The sequence below is a fragment of the Spermophilus citellus genome, assembly GCF_964194105.1.
Source record: "Spermophilus citellus genome assembly, chromosome: 3".
Classification (NCBI taxonomy): domain Eukaryota; kingdom Metazoa; phylum Chordata; class Mammalia; order Rodentia; family Sciuridae; genus Spermophilus; species Spermophilus citellus.
In genome coordinates, this window is record NC_138184.1 from 46,152,555 (window position 1) to 46,175,530 (window position 22,976).

A 22,976-nucleotide genomic window follows, 5' to 3' on the forward strand; every position below is an offset into this window, starting at 1 on the left:
TATCATTCTAACTCGTGACAGTATTCCACAGTACCGATGTGAGTTTATTTCGTCATCCTATCACTCAACCATATTTACTGAGTGACCAAGGTGTGCCAAGTCCGAGGAATACAAAAACAGACTAGTTCTCTGCCTTCTTAGTGCTTTTAGACAATTGGGGAAGGGGGAGCGAATTGTGAAGACATCATTAAATGTGAAATTTTAACTATTTTGGAGGTTTATGATGCTTTGAGCCTGAGTAATCAGAATATCTATTTAGCCAAGAAGTCAAAAAAGTACTATAAACAGAGCTGAAGGGTGGATAAACATAGAACTAGTGAAAGGGTGGGAACTGTGGCACTATTAAACCGAAACGTCAACAGCAGAGTGATGAAGGAGGTGAAATTCATGAAGAACTTTATTTTATTAAACGTTCCTTCTTTTTAACATTTATTTTGTAATTAGAAAAAAACAATGATATGTTTTTAAAATAAGGAAGCTTTACACTTCCTGAACATACAGAATAAATCTTTCATGCTTCTAAGAGAGGAAAGATACAAGAAACCTCGTTGACTTCCTTCTGTTAAAAAAGCAACAGCCGATGGAAATGTCTTGGAACTCTCGTCTTGATATAGGACCTGGTGTGTCCTACCACCTTACTAGATTGCCACTGTTTCTCACCCACAGATCTGTTATTAACCACTTATCTGTCTGAAATGCAGGGTCCATCTTCGCCTCTCCACCAGGCCAGATTTTGATCGCGTGCGTGAAAAGGGTACATTCGGGGGATCTGGGAATCCCCAAAGCATAGCGTGAAAGAGAAAGACGCCCAAACATTCACTATCTAACCCATAATGCTTTTCTCGCATTCCCGGAAGCAAGGATACAACCCTACAACACATTTTTCCGGGCGGAAGCACTTTTGCCTTGAGTCTGATTGGAAGTGACAAAGTGAGGCATCATGGGATTTCGCCCTTCTCCCAGTACGCCTGTGCATCCGGCATCGCCCCACTCCTGGAGCCACGTCCGGAAAGTGGCGGCGGCGAGAGATGCACGTCAGCAAAGGTATGGCCAATTCCCTGCGTGCGCAGGCGTAGTGGCGCTGGCAGTACCGGAAGAACAGGGGGATGGGGCGACGGTGACGCGAATCTGTCCGCGTTGGAGGGGCCGGGCCGCAGCCGGAGTTGCCGCGGCCGCCGTGTGACGTGGCACAGCCGGAGAATTAAAGTCAGAGCCTGAGCTGCCGCGCCAGTCGCCAAGCCGGTCCTCCACCCGCTAATTCCTGTCCCGAAGCTTCACCCGTCACGCCGGCCAACGAGCGGTCCCTGTCGCCCCCTTTCTGCCTCAGGTCTTTCTTTTCCCTTGCGCTCAGTTTGTTGGGAGTGTGAAAGGAGAAGGCCCAGGGACGCCCCGACCCCTTTTTCTGCCCATCGCAAGTGCCACTACCGCCATGGGCCTCACCATCTCTTCTCTGTTCTCCCGCCTCTTCGGCAAGAAGCAGATGCGTATTTTGATGGGTGAGTGAGGGACCGGAGGCCAGACCCCAGTACGGGTCGGGAAGGAGGCCGGATCTTGAAGCTTGGGGCCGCCTCGGGGCCTGTTTTTTCCTCCGCCAGCTGTGGTGGGGGAGGGGTGACGGGTCGGGGGTCGGAAAGAATTCTTTAGGGGGAACAATGGCGAAAGGTGAGCGATTACCCCAGGTCGGCCGCTGAAGAGGCAGGTTCAGAGCCTCGGAAAACATTTTTCTTATTCTGGACTTGATTTTCCTTGATCTAATTGAAAACCGGACTAGATTGGGTGGAGATTTGGGGAAAGCGAACGCTGGTAAGGCCCGTTCTGAGAGTGAGATTTTCTTTCCCTCTAACCTGGGTGTGGGCAGCAATTGAGAGGGAGGCTAAGCGTCTCCAGCCTTCCTCCTCCTCCTTTCCCCTTGGTGTACACGGTCTGCGTACACCATTGGTAGGTGAGCGAGCGGCCACCGACGACTTGGAGCCGCCTGGGGCAGGAAGTGATCAGGGCCAGTGCGCTGGCGAGGGGGCACCCTAGGTTTGTGGGGAGTCCGGAATCTTTAGCTCATTTTGCTAAACTTTGCCTTGCGCTGGATTCGGCTTCTTTTTTCCCCCCTTATTAATGAGCTGATTCCATGCAAACCAAGTTTAGCATGTATCTGTTTCTTTTGTCTACTTTTAAGAACTCTAAATATATTTTGTTTATTATAAACTAATATCTGTCCAGCTTAAGGTTTAACACACAAAACTTTGAGAAACTACTTTTAAAACCTGGTAAATTTTTAATACCTTAACCGAACATCATGACGCTTGATTTTAAGATAACCTTATTAAATAGTAACTACAATTTTTTAAAATTTCTTTTCGAAAATTAAAATTTTAAAAACTATTTTTTCAGAGGCCTTTTTTTTTTTTTTTTTTGCACAGCTGAGGGAGAAGGGCTGTCACTTGGGTGATGTAAGCAACCCCTCCTTCCTAGTACTGGGAGTAGTTTCTACCTCACAACCGAATAATAGACCTGAATAATGTTAAAAGTAGCCTCTCAAGTGTGAAGCTTGTTGGTTTATTTGTTTTCTAGAGAGTGGCAGTGGGACCTATTTTTCTAGTTCTGCTACTGTGATAAGTTCAATATTTTAATATTGCTTTACACATTTGGTTCTTGTTTTATTTTCCTCTTAGTTCAGTTTCTTTACAATCCATAAAACAATTGTTCATGATTCGTTCACAAAGACAAGTTAGTGTTTTTAAGTTTCTCATATTTCCTTTATAAGAGGACAGACTTAGAAGGGCAGGCATATTATCTAAGTTTTAAGTGGCTGAAAATTGGCAGTCAGAAAAAGAATCTGAAGTCAGTGGGAGAACTTTTGGACTATGATAAATAAAATTTCCAGCCTGTTTCTTAGAGGTTTACCTGGACGTAATTGTGTTCCTGAAAATGTAGTACATTGGTCGTTTTACTTAATGTTTATCACAAATCAGTTGCTATTTTTCCTTTCCTTGGTCTTTTGTGATGGTTAAAACTGTCAGAATGGGAAGAAGGGCAGAAATCTGCTATAAACAATGTCTTATATTTGCTTTCCCCTCTTTCCCACATAATGATCAGAAGAAAATGGAAGGGGATAAGTATTTAATTTTCTGCAAGTGATAGAAGACAGGATTTGGAATTATTTATTTTATGGTTTGCTATTGTTTTTCATTAATTTTTCCTTTTTTTGGTAGTTATAGATGGACAGAATGCCTTTATTTGTTTATTTTTATGTAGTTCTGAGGATTAAACCCAGTGCCTCATGCATGCTAGTCAAGTGCTTGCTGCTGAGCTACAGCTCCAGTCCTATGATTTGCTTTTTTTCTTTTGCACTTTAGTTTAGGAATAATCAGTTTTACTTGATTAAAAACACTTTTGTCACAAGGCCAACTTTTATGGTAACTTATTAGAGTAAGTACAAATAGGGATATGTTCTCAAGAACAGGGAAAGAGGTGGTTTAAAAGTTTGATAAGTCTTAGGTTTTTCTTTGTGGCTTTAAGAGTGATTGACAGCATAAATAGTAGGTCACAAAATGTATTAAAAGTTAGCAGTTAGCTAATGTGTCTGTTTTGCCAGGCTACTGTGGAAAAGATGTAAATTTAATTCCTGCCTTTACTGCTGTCCCAAAAGTTCAAGTTATTGAAAAAGTCAGTGTTGGAAGATAGGGCTGGTAGTTAACTGTAATTAGAAATAAAAAGCCAACACTATCAAATTTAAAGTCTTTTGGACTCTTGAAGGACAGAAACTATGTAGTATTTATAAGGGCTAATTACTCATGTTTTGCTATTAAGTTTAAATTCAAGGGCAGCCAGATATCATCCGAGTTCTTATACAGCTGGAGTTAGAAAGCAGTTAGCCTTACATTAACTTATTTTAAGTAGGTATCCATATCTTGGTCTGTGATAAAATGTTAGTTTTAATAAGGGAATCTGTGAATTTTTGTTTATATCTGAATATGCTCATGGGTTCTGCAGAGGATAGTTATTCTCACCTCTTTTACTTTGAATTTTTGAGTTTTTAACCTGTTGAAAAGGATCGAAAAGTATTGCTTTAAAAGTTTGCTAATACCAGTGTAGTCTGTATTGCCTTGAATGTTACTGTGGTTCTTTGGGACCAGAGAGGTTCAAGAGGAAGGATCTTTTATTTGCCAAGTTTAAGAAATATTAGCAATATTTTATGTGGGTCTTCAAACTAAAAGTGGTGTTTCATATTTTTCAGCATATTTCGTAAATCCATTTATTATGTAGTTTTTTTGCACTGATTAAAAAATATGTCCTGTTTGTGAAATTTAGACAACATGTGACCGAATAAAGTAATAATTGCTTGTAATTACTATTTCACTATTATTTGTCATCTTTACTCTCATGTTTTAAAAGTTCCAAAGTAGCTATATCATTTTACAATTCTAAAATTGTTTTTGTGATAGTTTTTGTTCTCATTTTTAACTTATCCTTATTGCAAGCATTTTGCTAGCCCTTTAAATTTTTTTTGTAAAGGGTCCTGGGCTGAGGATGTAGCTCAATGGTAGAGTACATGCCTAGCATGCCTGCGGTCCTGGATTTGAGTCCCAGCACTGCAAAATAAAATAAGGCCTTTCTGATTAGTTATGAGAATATAGGAAATTTTCAAAATCTGGAAGGGAAAAAATCAAGTTTCATGTTACTAGAAGTTGATAGATGCAGCCATACCTAGATACATCTGCATTACAACAAAGTGTGGCTAACACTGACTTTTATGATATGTTTCTAATTAACCTGATAAATCAAATGCAAATGTTCCTAAACTGTTAAGTAGAAGCAAAACTTACACTCACTGTATTTTTTCATAGCTGGTAGCCTCAGTTTCTGTTTGAATGGTCAAACAGATAATATTAAGGTACAATACATCCTCCAGAAAAAGTTAAAGGCAGAATGGCAGTATTTATAAACAATACTTTAGTACTCTGGTGTCAGGATTAGGTTGTTTGTCGTTTTATTTTTTTAAGTTGTAATATTTATGTACCATAAAATTTATGGTTTTTAGTATTTTTGTATTTTGTAGCCATCACCACTCTCTAATTCCAGAATATTTTCATCATTCCAAAAAAGAAATCCATACCCTTTAGCAGACATTTCCATTCTCCTCTTCCCATTCTCTGGCAGTCTCTAATCTACTTTATTAATTTATTAAAAAAAAATTTTGGAGGGGGGGGGCTGGAGTTGCAGCTCAGCTGAAGAGTGCTTGCCTAGTGCGTGTGAGGCCCTGGGTTCGATCCTCAGCACCACATTAAAGTAAATTTTAAAAAGGTATTATTGACAACTACAACTAAAAAATAAATATTAAAAAAAAATTTGTAGTTGTAGATGAATTAGAATGCCTTTATTTATTTTTTTATGCAGTTCTGAGGATTGAACTCAGTGCCTCACACATGCTAGGCAAATGCTCTGCCACTGAGCTAAAGTCCAGCCTCTCTAATCTACTTTATTTTTGTGTTTGTCTATTCTGAACATTTTATACCATGGAATCATGTAATATGTAGCCCTTTGTGTGGCTTTTTTCACTTGGAATGATGTTTTCAAAGTTCTTGTTGTAGCATGTATTTGTACTTCACGCCTTTTTTATTTTATTTATTTTACTTTTTAAATTTTTTAAAAATATTTATTTTTTAGTTGTAGTTGGACACAATACCTTTGTTTTATTTATTTTTATGTGGTGCTGAGGATCGAACCCAGGGCCTCACACTTGCTAGGCGAGTGCTCTACCGCTGAGCCACAACCTCAGCCCTTCATGCCTTTTTTAAATGGCCAAATAGTAATTCCATTGTATGACACTATAACACATTTTGTTTCTCCTTTCATTAGTTGATGGAAATTTGGACATTTGTACTTACTGGTCTCATAAATAATGGCATTATGATATTATGAACATATGTGACAAGTTTGTTTTGGTGGGCACATATTTTAATTCTCAGGTAAAAACCTAGGATTGGAATTTGGGGGTTATATGATAATTGTTTAACATTTTGGAGAACTGACAAATTGTTTTCAAAAGCAGTGTGTTGTTCACATTCCCACTAGCAACATTTGAGGGTTCTAATTCTACAGAATACCTAGGGTTTTGAACACCTGCTGTTTTACTTCTGTGATTCTGGGGACATTTCTGAACTTAAGATGCCTAGTCTGAAAAATGGAAGGTTAATTTAAGGATGTAAGTGTCAAAAATATGGACCTGGTACTGTGCGTGGAACACAGTAACTCTCAATTTTAAATGATTATTTTAAAATTATGGTGTATTTCAAACTTTTAAAGAAAATTTGAAGTGGAAAATGAAATTAAAAGGAAAACAAAATTTGAAAGAGAAAGGAAAACATGAAGAAAAATAATTTTTCCCATCTGGAAAGGGTTCTTTCTGTACCTTTTATTTTCCTTTCAAAGTTGATATAATTGCATCTGACTTCTTTTTAAAAATATTTTTATTTAGTTGTAGAAGGACACATTAACTTATTTTGTTTAAAATTTTTATGTGGTGCTGAGGATTGAACCCAGTGCCTCACACATGCGAGGCAAGTGCTCTATCACTGAGCCACATCCCCAGCCCTGCATCGGCCTTCTTTAACTTGAAATATAAGAATTTCTTACTGCTGTAAGTTGGTAGACATACTTTTTAATGATTGGCAAAGGTTACTGAAGTAGTTTTGCTTGGAATATTAACACTTTGATCAAAGTACAGGCCTAGTTAAGAATAAGTAGTGATTCCAGCATATCTTCCAATACATTGACCTATTTATAATAGTGAAGGGGAGGGAAAACTTACTGAATTGTACAGATTATTCTTCCCTTGGTTATTTGAGAATTGGTAATAGTTTCACTTTGTGGAAAAAAATCTATTGCCAAATATTGAAAAATAGGGAAATACATATTAAGAAATGACTAAAGTGGGGCCAGGGTTGTGACTCAGTGGTAGAGCGCTTGCCTAGCATGCTTGAGGCACTGGGTTCAATCCCCAGCACCACATAAAAATGAAACCAAATAAAATAAAGGTGTTGTGTTCATCTACAACTAATATATATATATATATATATATATATATATATATATATATTTAAAAAAATAGAAATGACTAAAGTGGCATAAAATTGTTAGACCAATAAGTTTTTGTGTAAAGAACTATATAATGAGTTTTAAGTTGATGATGGTGTGTTCCTACAATTTGTGCATCTTAAAGCTCACAATAGAAATGCCTTTTTTTGAGTTGTTGATAGACCTTTAATTTTATTTACTTACATGCAGTGCTGAGAATTGAATCCAGTGCCTCACACATGCTATGCAAGTGCACTACTGCTGAGCCACAATCCCAGCCTTTAAAAAACAAAACAAAACAACTCTTCGTTTGTATTTATACAGCACCATTATTTTGGATACAATTGAGAAGATATCTTTTATGTGGCTATGAGCTATTAAAACTGTAGTTTGGGAGGGAGTTTTGTGGTGCTATAGATCAGACCTGGGGCTTAATGCATGCTGATCTATATCCCCAGCCCTGTTGTCTGGTAGTTTGTTTGTTTGTTTGTTATGCTGCTGGGAACCAAACCCAGGGCTTCTTGAATACTAGGCAAGCTTTCTACCATCTAGCTACAGCCCTAACCCCTTGTAATTTTCATGTAAAAAATAATTTGTGGGTGCTTAAAAGGTCTTTCTGATTGCATTATTTTGTAAATGTTTCCCTGAAAAATAAAAGTTCTTATTGAAGGCTATAAAGCAGTCATCTTCAAAAGGATGCTTCAGGAAATGTAAACAGTTCAACATTTTGATAAAAGAAATTTATTTATTTATTTATTTAATGAAAGCCATACTTGCTAATCAGGTTAAAAAAGACTCTGCAGGTTGCTATTGTAGTTAAGTGGTAGAGTGTTTGCCTAGCATGTGTGAGGCATGGGTTTGATCCTTGGTGCCACATAAAAAAATAAATAAAGGCATTGTGTATATCTACAACTGAAAAGAATTTTTTTTTTTAAATAGTCTGCAGTAGATAAGTAGAAGAAACTATGAAAACAGGCATCCTGAGCCTGTGGTAGAGTGCTTTAATAGAATGCTTGAGGCCCTGGGTTCAATCTCCAGTACTGAAAAAGAAGGGAAAAAAGACTTACCGTTATAAAACTTATTAAAAGAATAATTGGAATACTTCTGTCTTTTTCTATAACTTAAAATAATTATGTAATCATGATTCATCTTGGGCTTTATGCATTCTTAGTATTTTTTGATTTATATTTTATTGGTGTGGTACTGGGAATTAAACCCAGTAGTGCTCTATCATTGAACTGCATCCCCAGTCCTTCTCATTTATTTTAAGACAGGGTCTTGTTAATTTGCTTAGGCAGTTTAAACTGGCAGTCCTCTTGCTCAGCTTCCTCACTTGCTGGAAATGCAAGCGTGGGCCACCATGCCTGGCTTTTACATTGGTTTTTTATTTATTTATTTATTTATTTATTTATTTTTATTTTTTAAGACTTTTTTTTTTTTTAAGAGGGAGAGAGAGAGAGAATTTTTTAATATTTATTTTTTAGTTTTCAGCGGCGGACACAACATCTTTGTTGGTATGTGGTGCTGAGGATCGAACCCGGGTCGCACGCATGCCAGGCGAGCGCGCTACCGCTTGAGCCACATCCACAGCCCTTTACATTGTTTTTAAAAGGTGGTATGAGGTCCTCCTGGATCTCCAATGAGGATTGGTCAGTTCTCAGAATATGATTTGAGTGCTTTTGTTTTTCATTTTCCTTTTTCCTAACCAGCATTTCAGTTTCAGTTATGACTTGGCTTAATTGTGTTTGGATTTTAAGGTGATTTTGTTGTTGTTGTTGTTGTTTTCTTAAAAATATCTTATTCTCTCAAGAGAGATAGCATTGTAGAAAAATTAAAAGATTTGGTTGTTTTACACCCCTTCCTTTTGTGTGTGTTTTCACTGAAGATGTCAGACTTTACAGTAGTGTCTTCTCTTTGCTAATTATTCAAATTGTTTTCTTATTTATTTTTTGTGGTGCTGGGGATTAAACCCATGGCTTGCACATGGTAGGCACTTTTCTACCATTGAGTTATATCCCATGCTCCCCGATCTTTTTTTTTTTTAAACACAATACCTTTATTCTATTGTTTATTTTATGTGATGCCGGGGATTGAACCCAGTGCCTCACACATGCTAGGCAAGATCTCTACCACTGAGCCACAACACTGGCCCCAAAGAGCACTTTATTTTTATTTTTGGTGTGTGTTGGGGATTGAACCAAGGGCCTTGTGCATGCAAGGCAAGCACTCTACCAACTGAGCAATAGTCCTCACCCTCTACTGATCATTTTGATACTGTTTCATATTCAAAAATAAAACTTTGTATAGTAGTTCTTATGCCCAAGAATGAAGGCTTGGGGTGGATGACTCATTGTACTGTATGTGTCATAGAATTTTAGAAAGAGTAAACCTGTGATCTAGTATAAAAGGGGGAAAAGGGCTTGATTAGAGGGCACAGGTATAAGAAGTCATAGAGGCTAGAGCATGAAGGGAAATCTTAAAGTAGGGTGGAGAATAGGAAGGATTAGATGGGATAAGTCTGAATTACTATATAGTCTTCATTTTGGACAAACTGATAAAAATTAAACTTACTGCACAGGAATGAAAACAAGATAATTGAGATGATTTCAGTTTTTTATAAAACTTAACTGTCATTGCTTTCATGTGCTAAATTATGCTTTGATTTTAATATATAGAATGTGTCCTTGTTGCAATCAGTACTCAGTTGATTTTTAAATAATATATATTTTTAGTTGTAAATGGACAGAATACCTTTATTTATTTATTTATTTATTTTTTTAATGTGGTGCCAGGAATCAAACCCAGTGCCTCACACAAGCGCTCTACCACCGAGCCACAACCCTGGCCACTCAATTGATTTTTTTAAAAATATGTCATAAAAATAAATGAGGCTGCTAAATGTGACATTCTTAGAAAATTGAGAACATTCAGTGAGGTTATTAGATATTGGTCTTTGATTTATGAGGGCTTTTGCAAACAATATAGAATATACAGATTTTGAGAGAGTCATATTTGAAAGGATTTAATTTGTTCTTCCCTATCACTGTAAAAAGTTTATCATTTTCTAATGTGGATTTTTCCTCTATAGCAAGTACATTTCTCCCTACTTACACCTTAGCTTCAATTGAATTGTTTTAAGAAGAAAGACTTGATTTATATTGGAGAACCATTTTTACAATAAAAATTAAGCCAGACTTTGGTTCTTTTTTTTTTTTTTAAAGAGAGAAAGAGAGAATTTTAATATTTATTTTTTTAGTTTGTCGGCAGACACAATATCTTTGGTTTTTGTATGTGGTGCCGAGGATCGAACCTAGGCCACACGCATGCCAGGCAAGCGCACTACTGCTTGAGCCACATCCCCAGCCCCAGACTTTGGTTCTTATTTGTGCATATTTGAAGTTGAAATGGATGAGGTAGAGGTATATTTAGCCTTTTCTTTATTTATTATTATAAGGAGACCAAGACACTGTTACCTATATTTTCTCCTTAACATCAAGACATTTTGCTTAAAATTTGCTCTATAGATTTTGTTATTATTCTGTGTTCTCTGATTCATCTTCTAATTTGTTTTTGTTTTTTAGTTTTCTTTTTAGTACCAGGTATTGAACCCTTTATTTTATTTTGAGAACGGGGTCTCATTAAAGTTGCCTAGGCTGACCTTGAACTTGTGATCCTTGTGCCTCGCACTCCCAAGTTGCAAGGATTACAGGTGTATGCCTCTACACCAGGCTTTACCTTCTAATTTGTGTTTTAAAAAGAGGGTGGGTGATAGACAGGTTCTGAGATGTGCACCTGTAATCCCAGCTCCTTGGGAGGATGAGATTGGAAGATTTTAAGATTGAGGCTGGCCTCAGCGATTTAGTGAGGCCCTGTTTCAAAATAAAAGGGACTGAGAGGATGTACTTACACCCCTAGGTTTAATCCCCAGTACCACAAAAAAAAATAAAAAAAATAAAAAATAAAAATCATTTAACCTAGGGCTGAGTATATGGCTCACTGCAGAGTGCTTACCTATCAAGTTTGTGGCAGAACCAAAGGTTAGATTCTGAGTCAACCAGATATTCTTTTCCTTTTGCTACTTTATGCTGTCTTGATAGGTCTAGAAAGAAAAATAGAAAGGCTTCTAGTATATTCCCTTTGGGAATCAGAAGTGAGGTGATTTTTGTTTCTAACTCAGATTTGTGCCGTGAACAGTCAACTTTTACTTTCAAACTAATAAGTCATTATAAAATTTATTTCTTTGTATGCTTTTGGTCTAGATTTTAAATCTGTAATGTCTTCTTCTAGTTGGATTGGATGCTGCTGGCAAGACGACCATTCTGTATAAACTGAAGTTAGGGGAGATAGTCACCACCATTCCTACCATTGGTAAGAAAGTTTACTGTTGACCTTAACTTACATCTTAATGGGAAAAAAGGCAGAGTCTGTGTTTTTGTTAAAACTTGATGATTTTCTTGATAGGATAACTAAGATATTCCATAGTAAAGGAGTTTATTTTCTTAACAATGCATTATGCACAGCATTTTTGTTTTTCCTTGTAGGTTTTAATGTGGAAACAGTAGAGTATAAGAACATTTGTTTCACAGTATGGGATGTTGGTGGTCAAGATAAAATTAGGCCTCTCTGGAGGCATTACTTCCAGAATACCCAGGTAAGAATGGTATAAAAAAAAATTTAAGATCTTTTTTATAGGTTTCATGTAATGAATTTTACATTAATATCTAGTGTTTACTTGGAGGTTGGTGTGTACCATATGAGTTGATCTTGAAAGCTAAACTGCCTGTGGTGAGAGTTAGCTAACCTAGTAAGATTTTGAAAGATGAGGTGGGATGGGTGCAGATGTGGTTTTCAAGAATGAGGTACCAGAAGATCTCAGACTATCTCCCAAATTAACAAGTGAATTACAACTTCCACAGAGAACAGTGGAATATGGTCTTGGAATCACCTCTTCAAAACCTCCTGTCCTGCTGATGTGCAGAATCACAGCCTCTGGGACAGGAGTCTCCTGTGTTTCTCCTTTGCTAGCAAAGCAAAAAAATAAAATAAAATAAAACTTCTTTTTCTCAAAAAAAAAAAAAAAAAGCATGAATTAGGTTTCTCATTGTTAGTTTAGAAAGAAAAGTATGTGTAAATTTCTATCGTAGTGGTTTCTAATGAATGTAAGATAATGATAGACCTTCTCAAGTAGCCCAGTGTTTGTTACTTTATTTAAAATTTATCTTAAAATATTTAAAATAAATGTTATGTTGACTTGTAAGATAATTTTATTAGTGTCATGTAGTATATGTAATACTGGCATGGAAGGGACTTTAGTGATCCTGTAGATTAGGAGTTCTCAAATTTAGCTGCATATGATAATCACCTAAGGAGCTCTCAAAATCCAGAAGCCTCAATCATATCAAAATACCACTTGAATCAGAATCTCTGAGCAAGTAACTAAGCATCATTAGCATTTCTAAAACATGAATGTGCATATGAATTACCTGGATATTTGTCAAAAATACATATTGGTTAAACAGAGCCTCGCCTGGGGTTCTAGCGCCTGGGGTTCTAGCGAGTTCTCTGGTGATGCTGATTTTGGATCTTACAGTCATACTAACACTTTTGGGCTGTAAGTGAGGCTCTCTTCCTTGTCCTCTACTCATTCGATAAATGTCAGTAGCAGCTGTCTCACTGAATTTTGACAATCCAAAATTTGGAAAATAGTCCCTGGGAGCAAAATTGCTTTTCAGTGAGAACCACTGTTGTAGTTTAAATCTCATGAGGAAATTAAAACTTGAAATGAATTCAAGATTGGAGAATTCTTTGCTTAATCTAGTCCCGATTCTGCTGTCTCTTCTACTCACTAGTTTTTATTTATTACTGAAGTTGATAATTTTAAAAAATTAAAGTGTGATGGGGCTGGGATTGTGGCTCAGCGGTAGAGCACTGCCTAGCATGGGCGGAACCCAGGTTCAATCCTCAGCACCACATAAAAATAAAGGCATTGTGTTGTGTTCATTTACACCTAAGAAATAAATATTAAAAAAAATTAAAGTGTGATATTAAAAGTACTGATATGTTTTAAATTTGTAACGTTAGACTTGCTCTCCAACATTTAAAATATTGCATGCAAATGAGATATAATGCCACCAGAGGGCAGTGAATATCCCAGGTGAGAGGTTGGAACAAACCTAGTATAAGTAGTAGGTCAAAATAAGAAAATGGGATACTTTCTTATTTAAAAACAAGAATGTGTATGTCATTAAAATAGCTTTGCTTATCAAAGTTGCCCATACTTTAAAAAACTTTATTTTGGAAAATTTCAAACATACACAAAAAAATAGAGTAGCATAATAAATTCCCATTTATTACAATTTTAGTTGTTGGATATAGTCAATATTGTTTAACCGATAGTCATGTTTAGTGAACCCCAATCCCTTGAATTATTTAAAAATGAGTCTTAGCGTTTCATTTAGGAAGTTTTTGTTTTTGTTTTGGGAGTTTGTTTTTGTACTGAGATTGAAGCCAGGGTGCTTTATAACTGGGTTACATTCCCAGCCCTTTTTAAAAAAATTTGAGATAGGGTCTCTGGATAAATTGCCCAGGTTGCCTTTGAACTTATGATGATCTTGCCTCTGCCTCCCAAGTTGTTTGGATTACAGGTGCCACCACTGGGCCTGACTAGGGAGCATATTTTTGAAGTAAAGTTAAGCATCATGTAAAACCTTATAATTCTTGATCCACCAGTAACCATGGTTTTATTTCTGGATTTACTTACAACACTTTGTAAGAATTTTTGAGTTTTAAATTTTAGATTAGCTCCATTCCTGGCCTTCAGGCCACCCTAGAATTAAAATCCCAACTATTTCTTCCTAGAGAATTCATATCTGCTGGAGAAAGACTTAGGTGTCACCTGATGTAATCACAGTTAAGCTCTTAGCTTGCATTTCTAGCATTCCTGATCAGTTTTTCTCAGTGGTAGTGCACTTGCCTGGCATGTGTGAGGCACTGGGTTTGATTCTCAGTACCAAATATAAATACATAAATAAAATAAAGGTCTATTAACAACTAAAAAAATATTTAAGAAAAGTAAAAAGAGGGCTGGGTTGTGGCACAGTAGTGTAGAGTGCTTGCGTAGCATGTGTGAGGCACTGGATTTGATCTTTAGCACCACAAAACAAATAAATAAATAAATAAAGGTATTGTGTCCATCTACAACTAAAAAAATAAGGAGAAAGAAAAAAGAAAAGTAAAAAGGGCTGGGGTGTAGCTTACTAGTAGAGCCCCCTAGGTTCAATCCCCCATTACAAAAAAAAAAAAAAACATAAAAAATATTTTAGAAGATAGGGTTGTATGAAGAAAAATATTTAAAGCAGTGAATCACATTAGCAAAATACGAATAGATTTTACCAAAGCTGTTAAATTAATCTGTCCCTGCTTTTCTGGCTGAGAATTTCATACTTTCCCATATGAAAGTTGTTTTAACGTTTTGAGGTACTGGATTAAACCCAGAGCTGCTTTATCACTGTGCCACATCCCAGCCCTTTGTATTTTTTGAGACAGGATCTTGCTAAGTTATTTAGGGCCTTTCTAAATTGCTGAGGCTAGTCTCACACTTACAATCCTCTGCAATCCTCTGCTTCAGCCTACCAAGTTGCTGGGATTACACCATGCCTGGCTTCCATTTGAAATTTTTTCAAAAAGTCTTAATTCAAATAATTGCCTCCAAATGGTATCTCTTTTGTAGTACAGAATTATTATATTTGTAAATATCTTTAAAGACTGTCACTACTGAAACCCTGCCTCAAAATAAAAACAGCTGGTGATGTAGCTTGGTGGTAGATCACCCTGAGGTACTGCCAAAAAAAAAAAAAAATCACTACCTTCCTTTTTTGTTGAGAATTTCTTATTTGCACAGGGCACAGTTGTGCACCCCTGTAATCCCAGTGGCTCCAAAGGCTGAAACAGGAGGACTGAAATTTTAAAGCCAGCCTCAGCAATTGAGCGAGGCCCTAAGCAACAAATTTTTGTTTGATCAAGTGAACCTTGAAATTTTCATGTTTTTGTTTGTTTTGTTCCCAGATTAAACTTGATAAGATAGTTTTAAAGATTTTATGGGGCTGGGGATGTGGCTCAAGTGGTAGCGCGCTTGCCTGGCATACATGCGGCCCAGATTCAATCCTCAGCACATACAAACAAAGGTGTTGTGCCCGCCGAAAAACTAAAAAATAAACAAATAAATAAATATTAAAAATTCTCTCTCTTTAAAAAAAAAAAAAGATTTTATTTTTCCCCTTTGGCAGTACTGAGGATAGAACCCAGGGCCTGTGTGTGCAAGGCAAATACTTTACCACTGAGCTACTGTGCTATATCACCAATCCTTGTGTTATATTTTGTTTGAGTCTTCTCATGAGAGTGGGCAGGCAACATTCTGGAATAAGGCTCTTTTTTTCTTTCCACGTTGAAGCATGCTCTCCCTTCACTCCTGCCACTTTTTTTCTTTTTTGTAGCATGCTTTTTTGGGAATAAGCCTGTTCTTAGTAAATTCATGATTCTTTGGGATCCTTAGTTTATTCTTTTTCCTTTTGTCTTCACGTTGTGTTTATTTTGCTCTTTACTTACTTGTGCTTATATATGCTAGGGAAGAAAAAAGGGTTGAGTAATTTAAGCATAGTTGGAAGTGGTCATTGGTTAAGATTAAGATTTTTCTTTTAGATTTGAAATTACATAAGTTAAAATCACAATTAAAGCTTATTAGTGTTTAGTATTAAAGCCCTGAGGGTTTTTTTTTTTTTGTTGTTTTTGTTACATTTCAGTAAGGGAACATTTTCTTCCAGTGTCTAACCTTGATAACATTTTGCTAGTTATGTTTCATATTTATTCTGTGCCTTAAGTTTTATTTTATAATTTATTGAAATAATTTTTTTTCCTAGGGTCTTATTTTTGTGGTAGATAGCAATGATCGTGAAAGAATTCAGGAAGGAGCCCAAGTACTGCAGAAAATGGTAAGGATATATTTTAAATTTTATCATTTCCAAGGTTTGTTTTTCTGGGCGATTGTGGTGGTGTTAGTGGTTGGTATATATTTTTAAGAGGTAGAAAGTAACTTGAGAAACTGTATTATTCTCAGATTCTTAAGAATGCACAAGAAAAATCTCCTATAAAGCTATTTATTTATTTTTTTATTCGGTTCCAGCGATTATACATTGGAAATATGTTTCTGTCACTGGACTTGCATCCATGACCCCCTATGGAGCTTATTATTCATTTATGTTTTTGGTACTGGGGATTCCATTGAGCTTATATCCCTAGTCCTTTATATTTTTTATATTGAGACAGGATCTCGATAAGTTGCTGAGATTGGCTTTGAATTTGTAATCCTCCTGCTTCTGCTTTCTGAGTCACTGGGATTACAGTATTATGCCACTGTGCAAGTCCCTGTAGAGCTTTTTTTAAAAAACAGAAGAAAAGCTCCTCGGTAAGTTGAGAAAAAGATGCATGGAGCTTAGTGATAGTATACTTGCCTGGTATGACAAAAAAAAAAAAAAGGGAAAGAAAAACTGCCCAGAATGCTCTGATTGATTTCAATGCCTGTTTCTGGTTAAGGATATTTGATTTAGTCCAGTTCTTTATTTTACAAATATAAAGTCTGCAGTTTTTCAGTTTTAACCTGAGATTTCTGGTTTGAATACCTTCTTCTCAAGGTCATCAGGTTCAGTTTTCTTTTTTTTTTTTTCCATTTTTTACAGTACTGAGGGGCACTCTACCACTGAGCTATATTTCCAGCCTTTTGATTTAATGTTGAGACAGGATCTCACTAAGTTGCCCCTGGGCTGGCATTGAACTTGAAATTCTCCTGCTTCAGCTTCCCCAATTCTTGGAATTATAGGAATGTGCTACCACACTGGACTCGGGTTCAGTTTTTTCTGTGCTGTGCCTATTATTCAGAAATATTATATTTTATAACAACAGCTATGATAAAGAATTCCATTAGAAAGAGGAGATTTGGTTGACAGTGGCATTTCTGCCTTGCCATGTATCTGATTAATGTTCTCATGTATTTATGATTATTAAAAATCTGGAAGAGAGAAAAATTGTTGAGGAACCTTGTTATGGTTTCAAATGTATGGCCATGAAATATTGACTGAAATGAAATTGTAATTCTCATTCATTGCTCCTGTGAGTGGAATAGTTTATAAAAAACTTTTTTCTGTTATTTGTATAACTGAGTCACTGATGGCTTTTTGCCTGTTAAGTCAAATTTCACCTACTCTTTGTTGCAAACAGTTAAATTGAAATATAATTCACAAACCATAAAAATGGGCAGCTAAGTCTGGGTTCAGTGGCACACGTCTATAATCCGAGTGGCTCCGGAGGCTGAGGCAGGAGGATCATGAATTCAAAGCCAGTTTCAGCAATTTAGTGAGGTCCTAAGCAACTCAGTGAGGTCCTGTCTTTAAATAAAGTATAAAAAAGGGCTGGGGATATGTATCAGTAGTTAATACCCCTGGATTGGGTTAAATCCCCAACACCAATAAGTAAAGATAAAATAAAATGTGCAAGTCAAGGCTGGGATGTAGCTCAGTGGCATAGCATTCAGTATATTCAAGGCTCTGGGTTGGATCCCTTGTACCCTAAAAAAGGTATACGTCAGTGGTCTTTAGTATACAGAGTTTTATAAACATCACTACAATCTAATATTAGAAAATTTCCATCATTCCAAAAAGAAATCCTGGAACCATTAGCAGTCATTCCCCATTACTTCCCTTTCCTACCCACATCCCTGGCCTCTGACAACCGCTAATCTAGTATTTGTTTCTTTGTAATTATTTATTCTTTATGTTCCTATAAATGGAAATATTAATATGTGATCTTTTGTGTCTAACTTGTTTCACCTAGAATGATTTTTCAAGGGTCATCCATATTGTGTTATACAATATTTAATCCTACTAGCTTTATGCTTGGTACTCTTCTTGCACCTTTTATGATACTACTAATATCTTAGTAATTTTATTTTCTCAGTGTTGTGAGACCCCATTGTCTGGAAAGGATAAAAATCCAAAAGGATCACCATCTAAATACTTTTGCCTCTAAGTACTGTAAGATCGTGCCTTAAACACTATATTCCCTTATATATGTCTTGTCCTTGGCAGTCCTCATTCTCTGTGGAAATTAATGAAGGTGATTTGCCTTGATGGGATATAGGATGATTGGCTTAAAAAACATTTTTGCTTTACTTCAAGGCATATGATTATTTACTCTGGATTTAAAAACTGAAAGATATGATATTTAAGTTGTAAGAGTACCTGAAATTTACGTAGAGAAATTTGGTTGTTGTTTAACACTATTTAATGTTGAAAAAAATATATATATATATATAGGAAGACATTGTTTTGGACAGTTAGTTACAATAATTGGATCCCAGTTTTGTAGTTGTTAATGGCCTACTTTTTATTTGTAGCTTGAGGAAGATGAGCTGCAAGATGCAGTGCTGCTACTTTTTGCAAACAAACAGGATTTGCCAAATGCTATGGCTATCAGCGAAATGACGGATAAATTAGGCCTTCAGTCTCTCCGTAACAGAACAGTAAGTATTTGAAGGTTAATATACTGACCTCCTGACTTCTAGAGTTACTATTTCAGCTAATACTCAATTTAAAAGTTGATAGTTATCCTCTTTGAAGGCAATGAGCACATCATTTATAAAAATTATGGTAACATAAGCCAGGCTGGTTCATGCTTATAATCCCAGCTACTGGGGAGGCTGATGTAGGAGAAATTTCAAGTTTGAGGCCATCTCAACAACTTAGTGAGACTTTGTCTCAAAAACAAATAAGTAAAAAGAGCTGGGATTAGGATTTTCTAATACTGTTAGCTCAGTAGTAGAATGCTTGCCTAATGTGTGAGGCCCTGGATTCAAACCCTAATACAATATGATAATTTTTGATTATACAAAAGTCAGCCCTTTCAGTTGAGTAGTTTGTTAGTTACTGTTTCCTCATGAATATTCTCTTCAGTTTAAATGGTGGAAAGTTTACTAAATTTAATGACTAGGTAGATGTAGCTTTAAATATAAGGGGGGGGGGGTTTGTGAGAAGCAAGAGGTGTGAGAAAACTCCTAATCTTAAAGCATAGATAATTTTGAGTAATCTTTATAGTTAGAAAATCTTTAGATAACAAATTAATTATGTTTGAGAAGTAGTCATTTAATACATTTCCTCATATTTTCCATTGTTTTTGAACACTGCTTATACACAATCTTGTTAATCAGTATTTTCTTGTCCTTTCTTCACAGTGGTATGTTCAAGCCACTTGTGCTACACAAGGAACTGGTCTGTATGAGGGACTTGATTGGCTGTCAAACGAGCTTTCAAAACGTTAAATGAAACTGGATATCTAACCAAGGACACATTTTGATAGAATTGGTCTAGGCTTGTTACAACAAAATTAGTTTGCATCTTGGTTATTAAACTGTATCTGGGACTGGTTTGGGCAGAATATTACAGCGTTTAAACTTATTTTGTTGCCAATTATTGTTTACCAAGTATAATGTTGCTCTTTAGCAATATGCTTGGTTTTGAAGAAATTCTTGGGGAAAAAAGTATCCTCTTTTAATTTTGACTTCCTTTAAACCTAAATGCCTGGACATAGCTATTGTGACACCTTTAAATAAATCAGTTTTGAATGTTTTTTTTGAGCCCACAACAAATGTTTTAAAGTTATCCCCTTGCTACTTTACTGATACCTGTATCATTCCTGGGACAGTCTGCTGATTTGAACATGTAGCATTCCATTTGTATTTATTTCTATCCCTTGCCAAAAGGATTTTCTAATACTGCTTGTACCAGCCAGGGAAATGCTCCAAAACACTATTCAGCTCTCTTGCACTGAGGAACTTAATATTTTTTCCCTATTATTGACTCCTGGCTTCCATCAGCCAAACTTAACCTTGGTGTGGTTTGGATTTGATAGCTAATTCTGTGCTGGTTGCAAAGAGTTCATATTGAGATGGCTTTTAATACTCAGCAGATTGTCTTTCTTTATATTATTATCTTCTTTATGTTGCATGTTGCTTTTGGTATCAGCCTGACTCTTTGCCCAGTATATGATAGTTCTGCTGGTGTTTTGTTTATTGATGAACATGTCTTCATTAAGAGTTTTTTTGAAAACTCAGCAAACACAATAAGTTTTCTTCATAACCCATTTGAAATTATTCCTAATAAAATGATAAAATATAACTGTGTGTTCTTCATCTCTTTGTGTTTGAAATAAATTTTCCTGTATAGCAAAGTTGATTTGCATATTTTATAAACTGTGTACCTGTAATTCTCAGCAACTCGGGAAGTGAAGTAGGAGGATCACAAGTTTGAGGCCAGCCTCAGCACCTTAACAAGGCACTAAGCAACTTAGTTAAACCCTGTCTCAAATTAAGAAATGAAAAGGGTTGGGGATGAAAATCATTCTGGGGTAAATCCCCAGTACCCAAACAAACAAACAAACAAAAAAGCCAGAAAAATTTAGACTTGTAAAATCCCATTTGAAGCAGTAAATTTCAAAAGTTGCATCAAGAGCAAACAAATGGACTGCTCCAAAAGCATGTGTGATGTTTATTTTACAGCTAACACTAGTTGAAAGTTTTTTCCTCAAGTCCTGTTTGCATGGCAGAATACATAGACTTAGGTGATGCCACTGCACTACAAAGAAGAGCAAAGTTTACAATCACTTCTCTTTTTGACTTTACGGATTTTAAACTTCAACTGAGAGCTGTATGTGACTCATTCTTTGGTTACTAAGGCAATAAAATTATACCCTATTAACTGTATCTACTAAGTTATTAAGGACTAGAACTTGTTAGCTTTGAGTGACTTAAAGATTTTGTCTGTATTCTAATATTTTATGTATTATAAATCTTGCTTTTTTATGGTGTTTTATTTTATTATACTTAGGATCAAACCCAAGGCCTTGAGCATGCTAAGCAAGTACTCTACCACAGTGTTACTTTTTTATGGCCTGAATAGATTCAGACATATTTATGTATCAAAAAGTTATTTCTAAAACCAGGTATAAGCTTTAAAAATTGTATACTTTTGAATTAAAATGAATATAAGGAAAATGTACGTAAGCAGTTTATGATCATTAAAAGAGGTTCTGGGATATAGTATATGTTTAACTAGTTTGTGTCACTTGATATGATTACAACTTTCCTAGACTACTGGATGAATTCTCTCTTCATATGGGATATGAAGTAGACAGTAAGTTCAAAGTTCAGATCATTAATTTTAAAAAGCTAATAACTCAATTAAGCTGAAGTTACTTTTCATGGACTCTAGAGAATCCATATACTCTAATTTGTTATAAAGGGCAGCTGTTGCTACCATTGGAAATGACTGTATTAAAAATGTTAAAGCCGGATGCGTGCTGGTGCATGCTTAAAATCCCAGCAGCTTGGGAGGCTAACGCAGGAGGATCAAGAGTTGAAAGCCAGCCTCAGCAAAAGTGACTGACTCAGTGAGACCTTGACTCTAAATACAAAATGGGGCTGGGGATGTGGCTTAGTGGTTGAGTGCCCCTGAGTTCAATCCTTGTTACCACCCCCCCCCCCAATAAAGTTGTCTAATTTTCACCAAATGGGTTGAAAAATACTTGTAAGACTGTTTTGTTTTGTTCTGAAAACATTAAATTGGTAACCGGTTTCATTATTTGTTCAAATGCATTCCAAAAATATAAAATGAAAATTTCAGAAACCATTAACTTGGTAACTTGGCAACTCTTACCTCTAGAAATTACTTTTTTCTTAAATCCTTAAAATATTAAAGCCAAACTGAGAATTTTATTTTCAAATAGAAGTGACCAGATGCTTTGGGAGAGTAAATCATGAGATGATGCTAGAATGATTTTCCCTGTTTTATACAGACTTATGAAATCACTATCACTGTCCTAATTTATTGTTCATTAGTCTTATTAAATATTTAACACTCTCAAGATTCAATGTTTACTCAAATGTTAAAACTTAGTGTTGGTCAGTCAGTAAGACATCTCAGTGACCTCCCTTATACAGACCAGTTAATTATACCCCTAAAAAGTATTCTGCCAAATAGTAGTCAAATATGTTAATAGAAAAACTGAAGAGGAATTGTAATTACTTTTAAAGGCTCATTAGCAGCATCAGAGTTGAAGATGGGCCATTATCTGTTCTCTGACCCCTCTCCAGTAAGCATTAATTGTTTTGGTCAATAATATATTTCCCACTGTCTTTTGTCTAGCTATCAGTTGCTTTTCTGTGGTGTAATATCTTGATATTTTGCTAAAGATTTCAATTTCCATGGATTTCCCCCCTTTATCTTACATATTACATACTCTTTGTTGAAAATAAAACCTGAGTGAAATATATTACCTTAGTTTTGTAGAGTACCAATGTCTCACTTAGATACTTTATTTCCTTATATGTAATAATTACTAAACTTTCTTTAATATGGATTTCTGGTTCTTTGTGATGGAGCTTTGAAAGTGACTTTGGATTTGTTGAAAACAAGTGTTGTACTTCATGGCATGCTAATATTTCGGTAATGTAAATACTGGCTATCAACTTGGATAGAATTAATATGAAAGGTTGAGTAATAAGAACAAATGGTATTTGCTAGTACACTGTCTAAAGATCTGATGTAGGGGAAATTATTGAAGCAGTTCTAGAATCTTCACTGATTACTTATTTAAGAACGTTCAATTCTGAGAATGTTATCGGAAACAATCACATTGCTAGCATTTTTCCGAGGGATCAACAGAATTAGTATTGGGACAGCACTAACTAGCATGCCAAGAACTCTTCTCAGATAACATTTATGTAATCAACTAGTTAATTTTTAGGAAAATGTTTGGAATGAGGTACTAGCTTTACATTCTTAATGTCATTGAGAATAATATAA

General features: G+C 35.8%; 1 protein-coding gene across 1 annotated transcript; it reads left to right on the forward strand.

Moving 5' to 3' along the window:
- The first annotated feature begins 439 nt into the window (after positions 1–439).
- ARF4 (ARF GTPase 4) lies at positions 440–21,273 on the forward strand. Its single transcript, XM_081285875.1, has 6 exons — positions 440–1,496; positions 11,359–11,439; positions 11,613–11,722; positions 15,987–16,058; positions 18,515–18,640; positions 19,349–21,273. The coding sequence occupies exons 1-6, from the start codon at positions 1,430–1,432 to the stop codon at positions 19,433–19,435; spliced, it is 543 nt and encodes a 180-aa protein (XP_081142001.1). The 5' UTR covers positions 440–1,429; the 3' UTR covers positions 19,436–21,273.
- Positions 21,274–22,976: the final 1,703 nt, after the last annotated feature.

Coding starts and splice junctions, on each gene's coding strand:
- ARF4 (XM_081285875.1), top strand. CDS start 1,430: ATGGGCCTCACCATCTCTTCTCTGTTCTCCCGCCTCTTCGGCAAGAAG. Junction 1,497..11,358: donor GCAGATGCGTATTTTGATGG/GTGAGTGAGGGA, acceptor GTCTTCTTCTAG/TTGGATTGGATGCTGCTGGC. Junction 18,641..19,348: donor AGTCTCTCCGTAACAGAACA/GTAAGTATTTGA, acceptor CTTTCTTCACAG/TGGTATGTTCAAGCCACTTG.